This window comes from Diplodia corticola (genome assembly GCF_001883845.1).
Source record: "Diplodia corticola strain CBS 112549 chromosome Unknown scaffold46, whole genome shotgun sequence".
Lineage (NCBI taxonomy): Eukaryota > Fungi > Ascomycota > Dothideomycetes > Botryosphaeriales > Botryosphaeriaceae > Diplodia > Diplodia corticola.
In genome coordinates, this window is record NW_017971525.1 from 1 (window position 1) to 12,759 (window position 12,759).

At 58.4% G+C, this 12,759-nt stretch overlaps 7 protein-coding genes across 7 annotated transcripts; 4 read left to right on the forward strand and 3 right to left on the reverse strand.

Moving 5' to 3' along the window:
• Window positions 1–530: 530 nt before the first annotated feature.
• Window positions 531–2,359, reverse strand: BKCO1_460001 (regulator of chromosome condensation-like protein; the record flags this gene model as incomplete). The annotated part of the gene is made up of 2 exons (XM_020276265.1): window positions 531–654; window positions 705–2,359. 2 exons carry the CDS (start codon window positions 2,357–2,359, stop codon window positions 531–533), a joined length of 1,779 nt encoding a protein of 592 aa, XP_020127872.1.
• Window positions 2,360–2,803: 444 nt separating this feature from the next.
• Window positions 2,804–4,288, forward strand: BKCO1_460002 (sumo activating enzyme; the record flags this gene model as incomplete). Its single annotated transcript, XM_020276276.1, has 4 exons — window positions 2,804–2,951; window positions 3,153–3,210; window positions 3,260–3,431; window positions 3,479–4,288. 4 exons carry the CDS (start codon window positions 2,804–2,806, stop codon window positions 4,286–4,288), a joined length of 1,188 nt encoding a protein of 395 aa, XP_020127873.1.
• Window positions 4,289–4,848: 560 nt separating this feature from the next.
• BKCO1_460003 (phytanoyl-dioxygenase) lies at window positions 4,849–5,880 on the forward strand (the record flags this gene model as incomplete). The annotated part of the gene is made up of 1 exon (XM_020276287.1): window positions 4,849–5,880. One exon carries the CDS (start codon window positions 4,849–4,851, stop codon window positions 5,878–5,880), a length of 1,032 nt encoding a protein of 343 aa, XP_020127874.1.
• A 226-nt stretch (window positions 5,881–6,106) lies between these two features.
• On the reverse strand, window positions 6,107–7,927 carry BKCO1_460004 (protein pbn1; the record flags this gene model as incomplete). Its single annotated transcript, XM_020276298.1, has 5 exons — window positions 6,107–6,969; window positions 7,024–7,408; window positions 7,468–7,531; window positions 7,583–7,722; window positions 7,775–7,927. 5 exons carry the CDS (start codon window positions 7,925–7,927, stop codon window positions 6,107–6,109), a joined length of 1,605 nt encoding a protein of 534 aa, XP_020127841.1.
• A 274-nt stretch (window positions 7,928–8,201) lies between these two features.
• Window positions 8,202–9,208, forward strand: BKCO1_460005 (uncharacterized protein; the record flags this gene model as incomplete). The annotated part of the gene is made up of 2 exons (XM_020276309.1): window positions 8,202–8,369; window positions 8,423–9,208. The coding sequence occupies 2 exons, from the start codon at window positions 8,202–8,204 to the stop codon at window positions 9,206–9,208; spliced, it is 954 nt and encodes a 317-aa protein (XP_020127842.1).
• A 205-nt stretch (window positions 9,209–9,413) lies between these two features.
• Window positions 9,414–10,856, reverse strand: BKCO1_460006 (uncharacterized protein; the record flags this gene model as incomplete). The annotated part of the gene is made up of 1 exon (XM_020276320.1): window positions 9,414–10,856. The coding sequence occupies one exon, from the start codon at window positions 10,854–10,856 to the stop codon at window positions 9,414–9,416; it is 1,443 nt and encodes a 480-aa protein (XP_020127870.1).
• Window positions 10,857–12,232: 1,376 nt separating this feature from the next.
• BKCO1_460007 (spo12 family protein) lies at window positions 12,233–12,708 on the forward strand (the record flags this gene model as incomplete). The annotated part of the gene is made up of 3 exons (XM_020276331.1): window positions 12,233–12,357; window positions 12,408–12,521; window positions 12,582–12,708. 3 exons carry the CDS (start codon window positions 12,233–12,235, stop codon window positions 12,706–12,708), a joined length of 366 nt encoding a protein of 121 aa, XP_020127871.1.
• Window positions 12,709–12,759: the final 51 nt, after the last annotated feature.

Sequence of the window (12,759 nt, forward strand, 5' to 3'; positions counted from 1 at the left end):
GGTGGTGACATGTTGAGGTAGCTTTGTCTCTCGCCTCCACCTCTTCTCTCTCCCAAATGTTGGAGGAGTCTCCACATCGTTGATATCTTTCTTATGGAGCGAATTGCTGCACACATGGTTCAACTCATTCCAGATGTTCACGCAGTAAGTACTGGCTCCGGGAGAGCTAGCTGCACAACCGGCATTGATGTCGATGCCCGATTGGCAATATTACTCGATTTTGAATGAATATTTGGGTCTTACTTCCCGCAAGATCCGACATCGTCCCTCACTTGACGCAGGCCCCAGTGAAGATACAAGAGCTGTACGAGCCTCCGATTTCCAGACGTTGTCCAACATATGTGGTACCTCTGTCTCCCCAGTCCCCGAAGAATAAATCAATGCTCCTATGTATCACATGTCGGGCGGAGTATGCCACCCGTGGTGATGAACGGGTATCTGACCGTGTCTCGTCTTCGTCCCATCGTCGTAAAAGCAGAAACGCCAATGCCACCCCATGCACCCACCCACGTCGTACATAGTATCCAACTTCAACGCATCTCAACGGCAGGGAAGTAGCGCGGTCCGGAGAATCCGTGAACAGCGATATTCTGAATATCAATGTTGCCATGCTTGGAGGGACTCCAGAGTTTGAGGAGGATGAATTTGCCGGATCTGTGACAGTTAATGCTGACCTTGGACCAGAAATGGGGACAGAGACTCACACAGGCGGGTCAAACCGAATGGTGATCTTGCTCTTGTTCTTTTGCATAAAGAATCTTGCATGGGGGGCCAAGACGTCGCCGTCCAGCACCGCAGAATCTTCCGGCTCAATCTTGCTAGGAGTGCTCCTCCGTGCAGAGCGAATGATGCCAGGCCCTGTTCTTCGGTCCCAGAGGAGGTGATTAACGTTCCGCACCTCGTCCTCGTACTCGTCTTCCTCGCTCTCTGCGCGCCAACGGCTGTCCCTTCGCAACCGATCTGCCATGATTGATGCACTGGGCTGGTCCGGTTCCGACTCGCTCGACTGATCATCCTCTTCCTGGGTGACATGAAGGCCTTGGAGAGCCGGGGGCGGTGTTGGCGCACTGGGGGAGATGATGGCAGGTCGATCGGCCGACTCGGAGTAGTCGCAGTTGTCGCTGGTGGTATCTCTGTGCTGTCTCGACTCCAGACGACGCCTCATGCGTAGCAGACGTGCATACCTTGCCTCACGCTCCTCTGGCGTCTGTTGCTCCGAACGATCGCGGAAGTCGTGGCGACGGGCCATTCCCGCGAGTACTTCGGGATCGTGGAGGCTTTCGAGGAGGGAGATGCGGTCGGGCCGGCGGGACGAAGAGGAAGAGGTACTGGAGGCACGAGACGAGGTCGAAGAACCAGCGCCGTAGTCGATTTGGTAGGGAGCAGTGCCGGTGAGTAGGGACTCGGTGTCCATGGCCAAGAAAATCATGCCTTCCTGGACGCTGTTCGCCGCATCCGGGTCAGTAGGCTCCAACAAAGTTTCTTCGTCAGAGTTAACGTACGGAGCTGTAAATCCCCGTTCGGGCGCCCTGATGACGATCTTATCCAAGCTAAAGGTGCTCTCTCCATGGTGTCTCAAGATCATGTTGCAATGCGACTTTTTGGTGCAGTACACGCTAGCATCGTTCTTCAAAGCATTACCAACCCTGTGAAGGTCCCCCGAGTTGTCACTGTACTCGCCACCGTCACAACTGACAATCTCCATCCTCAGGCGCCCGGGCACCACCTGGCCAAAGTGGCCGTATCTGGAGCTGAGTATGGCCGAGACATCGTCCCGGTCCAGCTTCCTCCGCTTGAAGCTCCTGCGCTCTGACAGGTCGTCCCTGGGGGGGCCGAATTCAAGACGCAACAGGTCGGCGTTGGACAGATTGTTGGGACCGATGAGCTGGGAGATGCTCTGGCTTATCTCGGCGAGGCGCTCGCCGGCACGCTCCAGCTCGGTGAGTTCGGACAGAGGAGTGCCGCTCTGCTCCCGCTGCTGGCGTGCACGGCGCAAGGCACTGAAGCGCTGGCTCGGCTCGGCATGGGGTCTGTTGCGGATTGCCGAAGTCGGGGGATCGGAGGGTTCTGGGCGGGGAGGCGAGCGAATGCGTCTAGGCTGATCCTCGAACGCACCATGGGATCTGTTGGGCCCGCGGGGGCCGCGGCGATTGCGGCGAGGCATGGGAGGCTGGCTGGGGTCGGCCAAGCGGCTGCGGCGTTCGGAGGCGGCGACGTCGTTCTCGGCGCGCTGCTGCTCGCGTTCGCGCTGGAGGGCCTGGCGAATGTGCTGCAGGCGGGCAGGCAAGTTCGCCGAGTCCTGGTCAGAAGCCGACTGGGTGGCGGGCGGGAAGTCAAAGTTATAACGTGGAGCGGACATGGTGGTGGTGAACAAAGGGACCAGGATGGGGCGCGCGTCATGTCACAGGCCTGCGAGGCCGGGGCGCGTGCAGGCGTGCAGGCGTGCAGGCGTGCAGGTGCGGGCGTGCGAGCAGATTCGGCGTCTCTGGGGCCAGACGGGTTGGGAATCGTGCAGGCCCAGAAGGGGAAGGAGCGACAGGGCGGGAGTGGAGAAACTGGGGGGGAGTCGAGGAGGCAGTTTTGGTGGCCACGGACGTCGTCAGTTGGGCGGCCCCGCCTATCTGGGCCCTAGGGAAGGTGCACGGAGCGTCGATCCGCGCCACGCGAACCGAGCCCGGCGTAGCGCCCGTCGCCGGTGCGGCTCTCAGGCACCGCTGCCACTCTCTGCTGCCGCCGCCAACCTTCTATATCGCCAGCCCGCCGCAGCAATCCAGCAATCCTCCGCCCTCCTGGACCTGCCGCCATGGAGACGGCTGCCGCCCCCGCCATGACAGACCCCGTCGCGTCCGGGCCCTCGGTCACCCTGCCCGTGCACAACGGCACCATACCTGCCGACGACCCGGCCGGCGAAGTGGTGGCCTCGATTGCCCAGGCCCAGGCCATCAGCCCAGGTACCCTCTCGCCCATTGTCGTCCCCCGCCCGGGCCCTGTTCCGCTCTGCTTTCGCTCCCAATCCGCCTCTTCGTTGGCGCCAGCCCACCCATTCGCTGCGTGCCCGTTGTCTGATCCACCGCCAACCGCTGTCTCGCGCTTTTCCGCAAATGACGTTGCCGCACGAGTCGTATCCATGCGCCTGCTGACGTGACTTGCAGATGAGATTGCACTCTACGACAGGCAGATTCGCCTCTGGGGCGTCCAAGCTCAGGAAAGGTGAGAGCGCGTGCTGCTCCTCCAGACTGCATTGCGCTGATTCTCCCAGGCTCCGCTCTGCAAACGTGCTTCTCATCACGGTCAAGGCCCTTGCCAACGAAGTCGCAAAGAACCTCGTCCTCGCCGGCATCAAGTCCCTCACCATCTTGGACCATGAGGCCGTCACTGAAGATGATCTCGGCTCCCAGTTCTTCATTTCTGAGGCCGACGTAGGCCAGAACGTAAGTTGATTGATCGCAGACGCTCGCCACCCGCTGACACGCCATAGCGCGCCGCAGCTGCTGCCCCGCAGATTCAGAAGCTCAACCCCCGTGTTGACATTATCGTGGACACCTCCGACATCAGCACCAAAGTGCCCGAATTCTACCAGCCTTTCGACCTTGTGATCGCGACCGACCTGGACTTTACCACGCTTTCCACCGTCGACGCTTCGACCAGGTTGGCGCAAAAGCCCTTCTACGCTGCCGGCACCCAAGGCATGTATGGTTACATCTTCGCAGACCTCATCCAGCACGAGTATGTCATTGAGCGCGAGAAGTCCAACGTCGCCACAGCCCTCAGGCAGGAATCTGCAACACGCTCCCTCATCGCCTTTTCAGACAAGGGCGTTGAGAACGGGAAGCGCGTGGAACTCGTCACCAAGCGCGAGATGTATTCTCCTCTCCTTCTTGCGAACACATCTCCTCTCCCACCGGAGTACCAGGGCAACCGTCGCAAGCTCCGACAGGTCACGCCGCTCCTCACGTGTTTCCGTGCGCTGTGGGAGTTCCAGAAGGTCAATGGAAGGAGTCCCTCGCACATACCCGCCGATCTGCAGCTCTTCACGACTCAAGCGACCGAGAAGCACAAGGAGCTGCAGCTGCCAATCGAGACGCTGACCAGCGAGTTCCTGCGCAAGTTCCTACAGGATCTTGGTAGCGAGCTGGCGCCGGTCACAGCCTTCATCGGTGGCCAGCTGGCCCAGGATTCCATCAACGTCATCGGCCGGCGGGAGCAGCCCATCCAAAACCTGATGCTCTTTGATGGCGACGAGTCCAAGGCGCCGGTCTATGCCATGCACCCCATATTCACCACGTGATGACGTCATAGTGGCAAAGAGTGGCATATCGGCGTTTGGGAATTTGGGTGGCATACTTGAGCGTGGAGGAGAAAACTTGTATGAGGACGAAGTTGGAACATTGACCAAGATACTCCCTAGACAGTTGATTTTGGTCAGGCAGGTGAAGATCTCACCGAGTAATAGAAGCTATCGCGGGGCAACGATGCCCTCAAAACTGTTCCAAAGTCCAATTGAAATCAGTAGGCAAGACATGTGATGCTCAGGAGATGCCAACGCGCTGGGCTCTAGTAGTCAGGTCTGTTGGCTGTGTTCTCATGATTATTAGTGCTTGAAGTACGGAACAAAAAAGGCAGCACCCCGCCGGCCCGCAGCCCAGTCGTGCCGATCAAGATACACCCCGCACATGCAACCCTGGCCCACCACACAACCACCAACCACTGCAACCCAACTCCCACCAGGAGAAATGCCCTCTTACTCTCTGCTACCAGATTGAGCTCAGCCTCCAACTCAAGAACACTGCCGACGACAACCAAAAAGAAAGAAAAAAAATACACATATCAAAGACCTCATCACCAACCATGGCCACAGCAACCGAGACAACGACAACACCGGCCACCCCCACCACCACCACCACCACCCCTCCAAACATCCCCCCACCCTCAGCCCTCCGCGCCGCCCTCTCCCGCGACGGCTTCGTCCACATCCCCTCCCTCCTCCCCGCCTCCCAAATCTCCGCCCTCCGCGCCGCCGCCACCAGCCTCACCGCCGCCGCCCGCCGCGGCGACTGGCCGCACATCCGCACCCTGCCCAAACAGTTCCCACCATGGCCCTCCACGCCGGGCGCCGACGGCATCTGGGGCGTGCAGCACCTGCTGCACCCGTCCGTGAACGCGCTGCTGCACGGCGGCTGCGGGGGCGGCGCTGTTGCCAGTACCACGACATTCGCCGAGTCGTACTTTGGCGACGCGGTGACGGGCGTGTGCAAAGCGCTGCTGCAGGTGGACGCGGAGGATGATGATGGCGATGGCGATGGCGATGCGGAGCTCGTCATGGAGCTGTACAACATGCTCGTGCGGCCGGACCGCGACTTCGAGCTGCGCTGGCACCGCGACGACATCGGGCCCGACGTCGGGCCGGAGGAGGAGCTGGCGCGGCTGACGGCTGCCAACGGCGGCGGAGCCCCGCTGCATGCGCAGTGGAACTTGGCGCTGTTCGAGGACCGCAGTCTGGTGGTCGTGCCGGGGAGTCATCGGCGGGCGCGGACGGAGGCGGAGAGGGGGGCGGCGCCGTACGCGGCCGAGTTGCCCGGGATGCAGGTCGTGGTGATGCAGCCGGGGGATTGCGTGTTTTATGATAACAACATCTTGCATCGGGGCGTGTATGACAAGGAGAGGGAGCGGATGACGCTGCATGGGAGCGTGGGGCTGGCGAGGGGCGGCAAGGAGAGGGCGAGGAACGTGTTGCAGCATGGGGTTGGGGAGTGGGTTGGGGAGTGCGACTTCTCCGGGCTGCCCGATGGTATCAGGCAGAGGGCGGAGGGGATGAGGGAGAGGTTGGTCAAGATGGGGAGCGATGCGGGGGATGTGGGTTATTTCTCCAAGGACGAGTGAGCTTTGGGCTTTGAGTTGGCCTTGCGTCGGGCCAGCTACGATCTCGACTGCGGTCTGGGATGGGAAAATAGCGTTGAACAGTATGAGTCTCTCGCAAGTAGACGGGAGGCGGAATAAAAAGTACGAGTTGAGGTAGCTACTCTATTCGTGGCTCTAGAAAACCGGGAATCTACATTATATGTTCGTCAATGGCTATCGCTCGCTAGTTACATGAACATCCTTGTCTCTACTGGCTCTTCTTAACGCCAGCAGCCACGGGCTTGCCTCGCCCAAAGCCGGCATTCTTGACCACACCACCCAATTTCATCAACAACCATGCAGTCGCCAGCACAACCGCAGCCACAGTCCCGTACTCAACATACCAGGCCCGATCCAGGTCCAACACGGGCACCTTCAGTGTCTCGACCAACCCGCCCTCGCCCGCTCCACCGTCCTTCGCCGGTGGCACGTGGTAGAACATGGCCCTGTTCCCGAATAGCCCTTCGTAGCCGAGGTTGGTGCGGTCGAAAGGGTTCACGTTCATCTTGGAGCCTTCCTCGGCCGGGCACGTCCAGAAGACGGTGGGCCAGGGCAACGAGGCGTTGACGAGGCCGGAGCTGTTGGCAGAAGGCGGGAGGTAGCGCAGGTGCAAGGGGATAGTGGCCTCGAAGCTGGTATCGTCGTCGACTGAGTCGGAGACGGCAGCGTCGGCGCTCGGGGGAGCTGGATCCGGGTCGTCGGGGTGCGGGACGGGGTGAGCGAGCTCGAAGAGGGCGACGCTGCCCCATTGAGGGACCACCCAGTCGGGGGCCTCGAGATCGGTGGCGCCGGCGTGGGCGAAAATGTTGCGGAGATTGTGGGAGGCTAAGTAAAGTGGGTCGGAGAACTGGTATTTGTCGAGGAAGAAGGTAGAGGGGAGAGTCACGTAGGCGTGCAAGAGACACGAAGGCCCGGGCGGGGTGAGAGTCTTCTTGGGTTGAGGAAATGAAAGCTTGAGGGTAGGGTGCAGGCCGGTCGGTTCGTTGAATGTAGTATAGTAGGTGGGATGGACGGGGTGTGCGGTTGAGGGAAGAGGGTGGTGGCGAGAGGGGAAGGAGAAAAGTGTAGGTTCTGAAGCGTGTCAGTGATGCACAATGGATTTCCAAGCGGAAACGGAGGACACACTAGCTTTTGTGTCGTCGCCGACAACGGTGAGGAAGCCGGAAAGAGACAGCTCTTCAGGCTCGAGCGGAACTTCGTTGTTCAAGACGCCAACTTCCATGGTGTCGGCCTTCCCGCGGGAGATTTCTTCGTTCCATAAACCTCCCTCGGTAGGCCCCTCGGCCCAGAAGGCGTTGATGATCAGAGCGTTGGAGATGGCATCAAAATCAAAATCTACGTAGCTTGCAGACAACAGAGACGACGCCTTTGCCTTGCAGTCGTCGGCAGTGCAGAATTTCTCCGAGACGTAGCTGACGAGACTCTGCAAAGACGGAAGAAGGCTGTGATATTGACTGGATGCAGACATAGAGAAGCGTTCGGAAAGGATGGGAACGCCAATGAAGGTGTCCTGGGAAGCATGGCTTAGCACCCGGGCAGTGTCGTTTAGTTGGGCGGGAGAATACGAACCGACGGGGTTTCGCAATCCAACTCATGGCCGAAGGTCGTCTTCAAGGCCGAACAGAGGCCATCTCTAGTGAGGGGTAAGCACAGCAACATGTGACACGGGACGCAGGTGGCATACGCTCTCTTGCCTTTGCGCGGCGTGAAATAGGCATGGAGGCCGGGAGAAACACGGGAAACGTAGGGCGGAGTCGAGGTGTAAGGTTGCGACGTAGCCCAGCGGATATGCAGCTCGTGGGTTTGTTTGAGAACGGGAAGGAGCTGCAGCGTTGTTCAGCAAAGCACGGCGGCGAGGGAGCATAGGCATGGCTACCTCTGGCGGGAGCTCGGACAAGCCGAGAGTGAGCCGGTGTTCCTTGGCAGCTTTGAGCGGGGGAACCGCCAGGCTATGTTTGCTGACTGTGAGCCTGGCGGGATCAAAGGCGTCCTCGCCCACATGGAGCAAATACGTTATCCTCTCCTTCATGTTGGGTGGTGTTGTGTGGAGAGGTCCGATGACCAGGTGGTCGCAATAAGGACCAGGGCCAACTGCGCCGACGCGCCATTCCGCCTGTGGCCTAGCGCCCTGGAGCTCCCATGCCGATCGCTGGTCGCCGCTCGCAAGCTTCAATGCCTTTTGTTTCGTTGCCTGCTTCGCCCCGCCACCGTGTCCTCTGACGCCACTGCCGCCCGCTTGGCTACTTATGTAGCTGCCCACGAGGCCCCTCTCCTTGCTTGAGGAAGAGACCACCGAATTCACCATGCATCTGGCGCGCCTTCTTGCCCCAGCGTTCCTGGCTCTGACAGCCTGCGGAACCGCCGAAGCTGCGAGGAACCCGAAAAACAGCGTCCTCCTCTCCAACGTCAAGTCCCTCACTCTCCGAAATGGCCAAAAGACCTCTGCTCGCCGCGTGTCGCCCATTCCGCAGGTACATGCGCCCCTCCCATGGCACTCGCCGCACCCGCTAATCCAACCCGGCAGCTCACTTGCATCGGCGGCGACGCGAAGGGCTTGTACGAAGTCGACGTGATGCGCTGCAAGAATGCAGGCGCCGACTATGACGACGAGAACATCCAGTGGACTTGCCAAGCCTCCCTCCCCGAAGAGTTCAAGCTCGGCTCTACCGACGTCGTTTGCGAAGGTTACGATTCGCCCGACGACCCGTACATCCTGAAAGGCAGCTGCGGTGTCGAGTACCGCCTGATGCTAACGTCAAAGGGGCTGGATAAGTATGGACACCGCAAGGGTAGCTGGGGGGGCGGGGGTGGATCATCGGGAGGCGACGACGTCAGCCAGGGCATCTCGGTTCTTTTCTGGCTCATCTTCCTCGGAGTCGTCATCTGGATGCTCTTCAAAGCGTGCGTCGTCGGCGGCGGCAATTCGAGGGACCCTAATACTTGGACCGGACCGCGCTTCGATGGAGGTGGAGGCGGTGGTGGGGGAGGTTGGGGCGGCCCTGGCGATGACGACCCTCCACCGCCTTATACCCCGCGTTCTCCATACAACTACGGGCGCAAGTCGTACCCCAGCACCAATGCAGACAACCAAGGGTGGCGGCCTGGGTTCTGGTCCGGCGCACTTGGAGGTGCTGCTGCTGGTTATTATGCGGGTAACCGTGGCAACCGGGGGGACTCGACACGGGGAGGCGGTTTGTGGGGGAACAACGCGGGAGAAGGATCATCTGGGACCTACAGAGGACCTTCATCGCCGTCTCCAAGCACCACGAGGCACGAGAGTACGGGCTTTGGAGACACAAGGCGAAGATGAGCCAGATGTGTCAGCTCAACCGTGCTCAATTTCAGTAATACAAGTAGTTTCATTGTATAAGGAGTATTTTGTCTGTGAAAGAAATCTCCCTGCAGCTCATCCTGGGTAGTAGAAAAGTGAAGGGTTTTATTCCCCAACCCATGTCGTGTGTAAGCCGTCACTCGCTCTGGAATCATTTGCAATCTTGCCTGAAGCTTCACCAAATTCACGCTCCCTCTTTCTCTGCCAGCCATGGCAAGTCTTTCGTCCCAACGTCCATGCACGTAAGGTACGGGATCCCGTAGAGTTCGGGATCGAGCATGAGGTTATTGGCGCAGAGCTTCTCCACCACTTTCGATGCAAACTTCTTCAGGGTGCGGAGATCCTCTGCCAAGTCTTCCCAATCGCTGCCGAGAACCTCATAAACTTCCTTCGCCTCCTTCAAAACTGCGTCGTATTCCAGGTATTCGTCTCCGCCGCGGTGAATCCGGCGAAGCAGCGAACCTATGCCAAGCGGAGAGGTAGTACTGGAAGTAGACGACGTCTCTCTTCTGTGACGGACAGTTCCTGGTGCTCTTCTCTCAGTCTTGTCGAGCTCTATCGCCAGCCAGTCTCTGAACAGCGCGACAGCTATCCACGTCTCGAGCTGAGCGCCCATGGTCACCGGTTTGCCATCCACGTGTATGGTTAACCGAAGCAGCTCTCCTATAACCTTCTCCTGCGCATGCATGAGGTTCTCATGCTTCTTTTTGATCTTGGTCATTAGAGCAGGTTGAATCGTCCTGGTGTCTAGCTTCGTATATTTGCTCAATGATCCAACGAGATGCACATATGCCTCCGTGTATATGGACTCGTTTTCCAAGGGTATGGAGAGATTGATCCATCGGCAGGGATCACGGGCGATAGCTTCGAAGAGCCCACGCCTGTACTGAGAGAAGACATTGCCGAGGTGTGGTCGGATGCTCGGGAGACATCCCTGCGCACGGAACACTGAAACGAGCACCTCTGCCCGGAACAGACTATGTTGAACCGTGACGGTCGTGCTAAGGCGTAGAGGCAAGCCGTACAAATGACGAAAGAGGTTGTCGTAGGCCGAGCAGATCTCTGACTGGGTGCGGGCACTCAAGTTCCCAGGACATTGAGACGTATCCCAGCCTTCTTGCTCCTCAACCTTGATTTGAGTGGCAACACTGTTATCTCCACTCGGAGTTGGAGATGCGGCCCAGGAATTCCGATCGCGACAACTGACAACTCGTGTCATTGCGTCCTCCGGAATAAGGTTCAGGGCGCGGGAAACCAAGAGCGGCATTGTGGGAGGCTGTTGGGGTTCAGCCAGGGTCAAGTGGAATTTGATGCCGTCGGGAGTTTCCACCTCCCGAGCCAGGTCGTCCTCGATTGTCAAGGCCTTTTTGATTTTCGCCGAACCCTTGGCAAGAGTACCGCTGTGCAAGCGCCAAACATGCAGTCTTTTAGAATCCTTCAAAGTGACGATAACGTCGCCATCGTTGAAGCAAGGAAATACACCCTTTGTTGGCTCTTCGGAAGCCAAGTCGTCCGTGAAGGATATAGTACGCTGGCGCTTCCTTGGATGGGATTCTTCATGCAGCTGCTGGTCGGCTAGAATCATGTCTGATGGCGAGCCTGTGAGTGTCTCTTCCTCAGTGGCCATGACAGCAGCAATGGTCTGATGGTCAGTAGATGGTCGCGTTGATTGGGTATGCGTGTCAAGGTGAGACAGATGTGCGAATTTCGACTGTAAGTTGGAAAAGGTGTTGGTGGAGTGAAAAGTAGTTGACGGTCACCGGCCCTCCAAGTCAGGCTGTTACGTTGAAAGGGCTGGGGCGAGATTCTGAGGAGGTAAACGGGTGATGTGTTGAGCTACTCGAGAGAAAGCACTAAGTACTCCTCTTGGTCATCGCGCTTTCCAACAACGTCTGTAAAAATGTTTGAGTGTTGGATGGTGCGGGAAAGAGGGTGATGTCCTTATCAGTTTGATTTGGACCCTGAAGGCGAGCTCGTCTTGTGCCACGCATGTATGCAGGGTCGATTCGCTGTTGCTGCAAACTCACATCACTATCGACGTTTCCAATGGCCTTTCCCACAGTAGTATCAGATTTCGATGCTAAGTGAACAGACCGCGTGTACATCAGACATGAAAGGACTCGAGCTCGAGCCTTGTCATACCAGATAGGAAATGGCAGGCGAATTGTGGGTGCATTGCTCACACTGATGCGGGTACGGCTAAGAGTATTTGGGAGGAAAGCATCGTTGTATCGACGATGAATCGACTGCGAATGCAACTGCCGCTTCCGTGTAGCACCGACGCTGTTGTAGACGGAGCTACCATTATAAGCCTGACCCTTCTATCTCCGCAACAAAGATCCCCCGTGTCAGTTGTGCACAGTAAATTGGGGTAAAGTTCAGATTAGGGCGTTATTTGTGGCGACATATGTTCTGGACTCGCTCGTACCGTTCCCAGTGGCAAATAAGGTGGGGTACGTCGCATTCAGCCCCAACCGCCAGGTTGCCATGGTGAGATGAGCCGTCGGAGCTGACTCAAGGGCCTGTCGGGAGCCTTTGTCCCGCAGGGTTGGCGCAGCAAGTCCCTCGGCATTCCGATACGCACTTGGATCCCAGCCCCGAGCTTAGAAAGAAATCACGAATAGACGTTGGACGCGTCGGTCTGGACGGAATGCCCTGCTGGCGACGATGGTAACAACAAAAGGCACAGTACGAGGGAATCGATCATCTGGAGCATGATGCAAGCCTGCGCAAATTGGCCTTGTGAGGTAGGGTCCCTGTCGATCCATGCATCGCTCGAGAAAGAAGATTGAAAGCGTGGTGATGTCAGGTGGTTGCCGGGCCAACGGTTTGTTTGCGGTTGCAACTTTTTTGGCGGGCCGCACCGCCGGGGGCGCCTGCCATAAAGTCTCCGCCGCAGACAGCTCTCCTCGCAGACCCAACACACGCTTCCCCGCCGTCCACTCTGCTCCAATTCAATCCACTGCATACTAGCCAAGCTACTACTCTACCACCGCATCCACAATGTCTGCCAACGTCCTCGCCCAACGCGACGCCAACCAGCAGCTCGGTCAGTCCGTCGACGATGCCAAGCCCAAGTCGCTAGAGTACCACCGTCAGATGCTCGAGTCGCGCCTCAAGAGCGGCCAGTAAGTTCTCGCCTTCCCCCAATGACGAGGCCGATCCGACGATGTTAAAGGGTGGACCCTCCCGCCAGAATCGACGAGCAGAAGTACGTCTCGCCCTCCGACGGCATCCAATCGCCCGCCACCCAGAAGCTTGCCGCCTTCAAGAACAAGCACGGTCTTCAGAAGTAAGCCGCCACTGCTCTTCCCTTCGTCCTGTCCCAGTCTCGCTGACGATTGCTCCACAGGTCCAAGCCCAAGACCCTCTTCGGCAAGATGAGCGCCCGTAACATGGAGAACGCCGCCAACGGCCCTGCCATGTTCGCCGACATTCCCCAGAAGAACGCCCAGGCCACCAACACCCAGTCGTCGTAGTCTCATGTTGCATCTCCACTTGCTGCGTGCGACTAACACTACTCGATGACA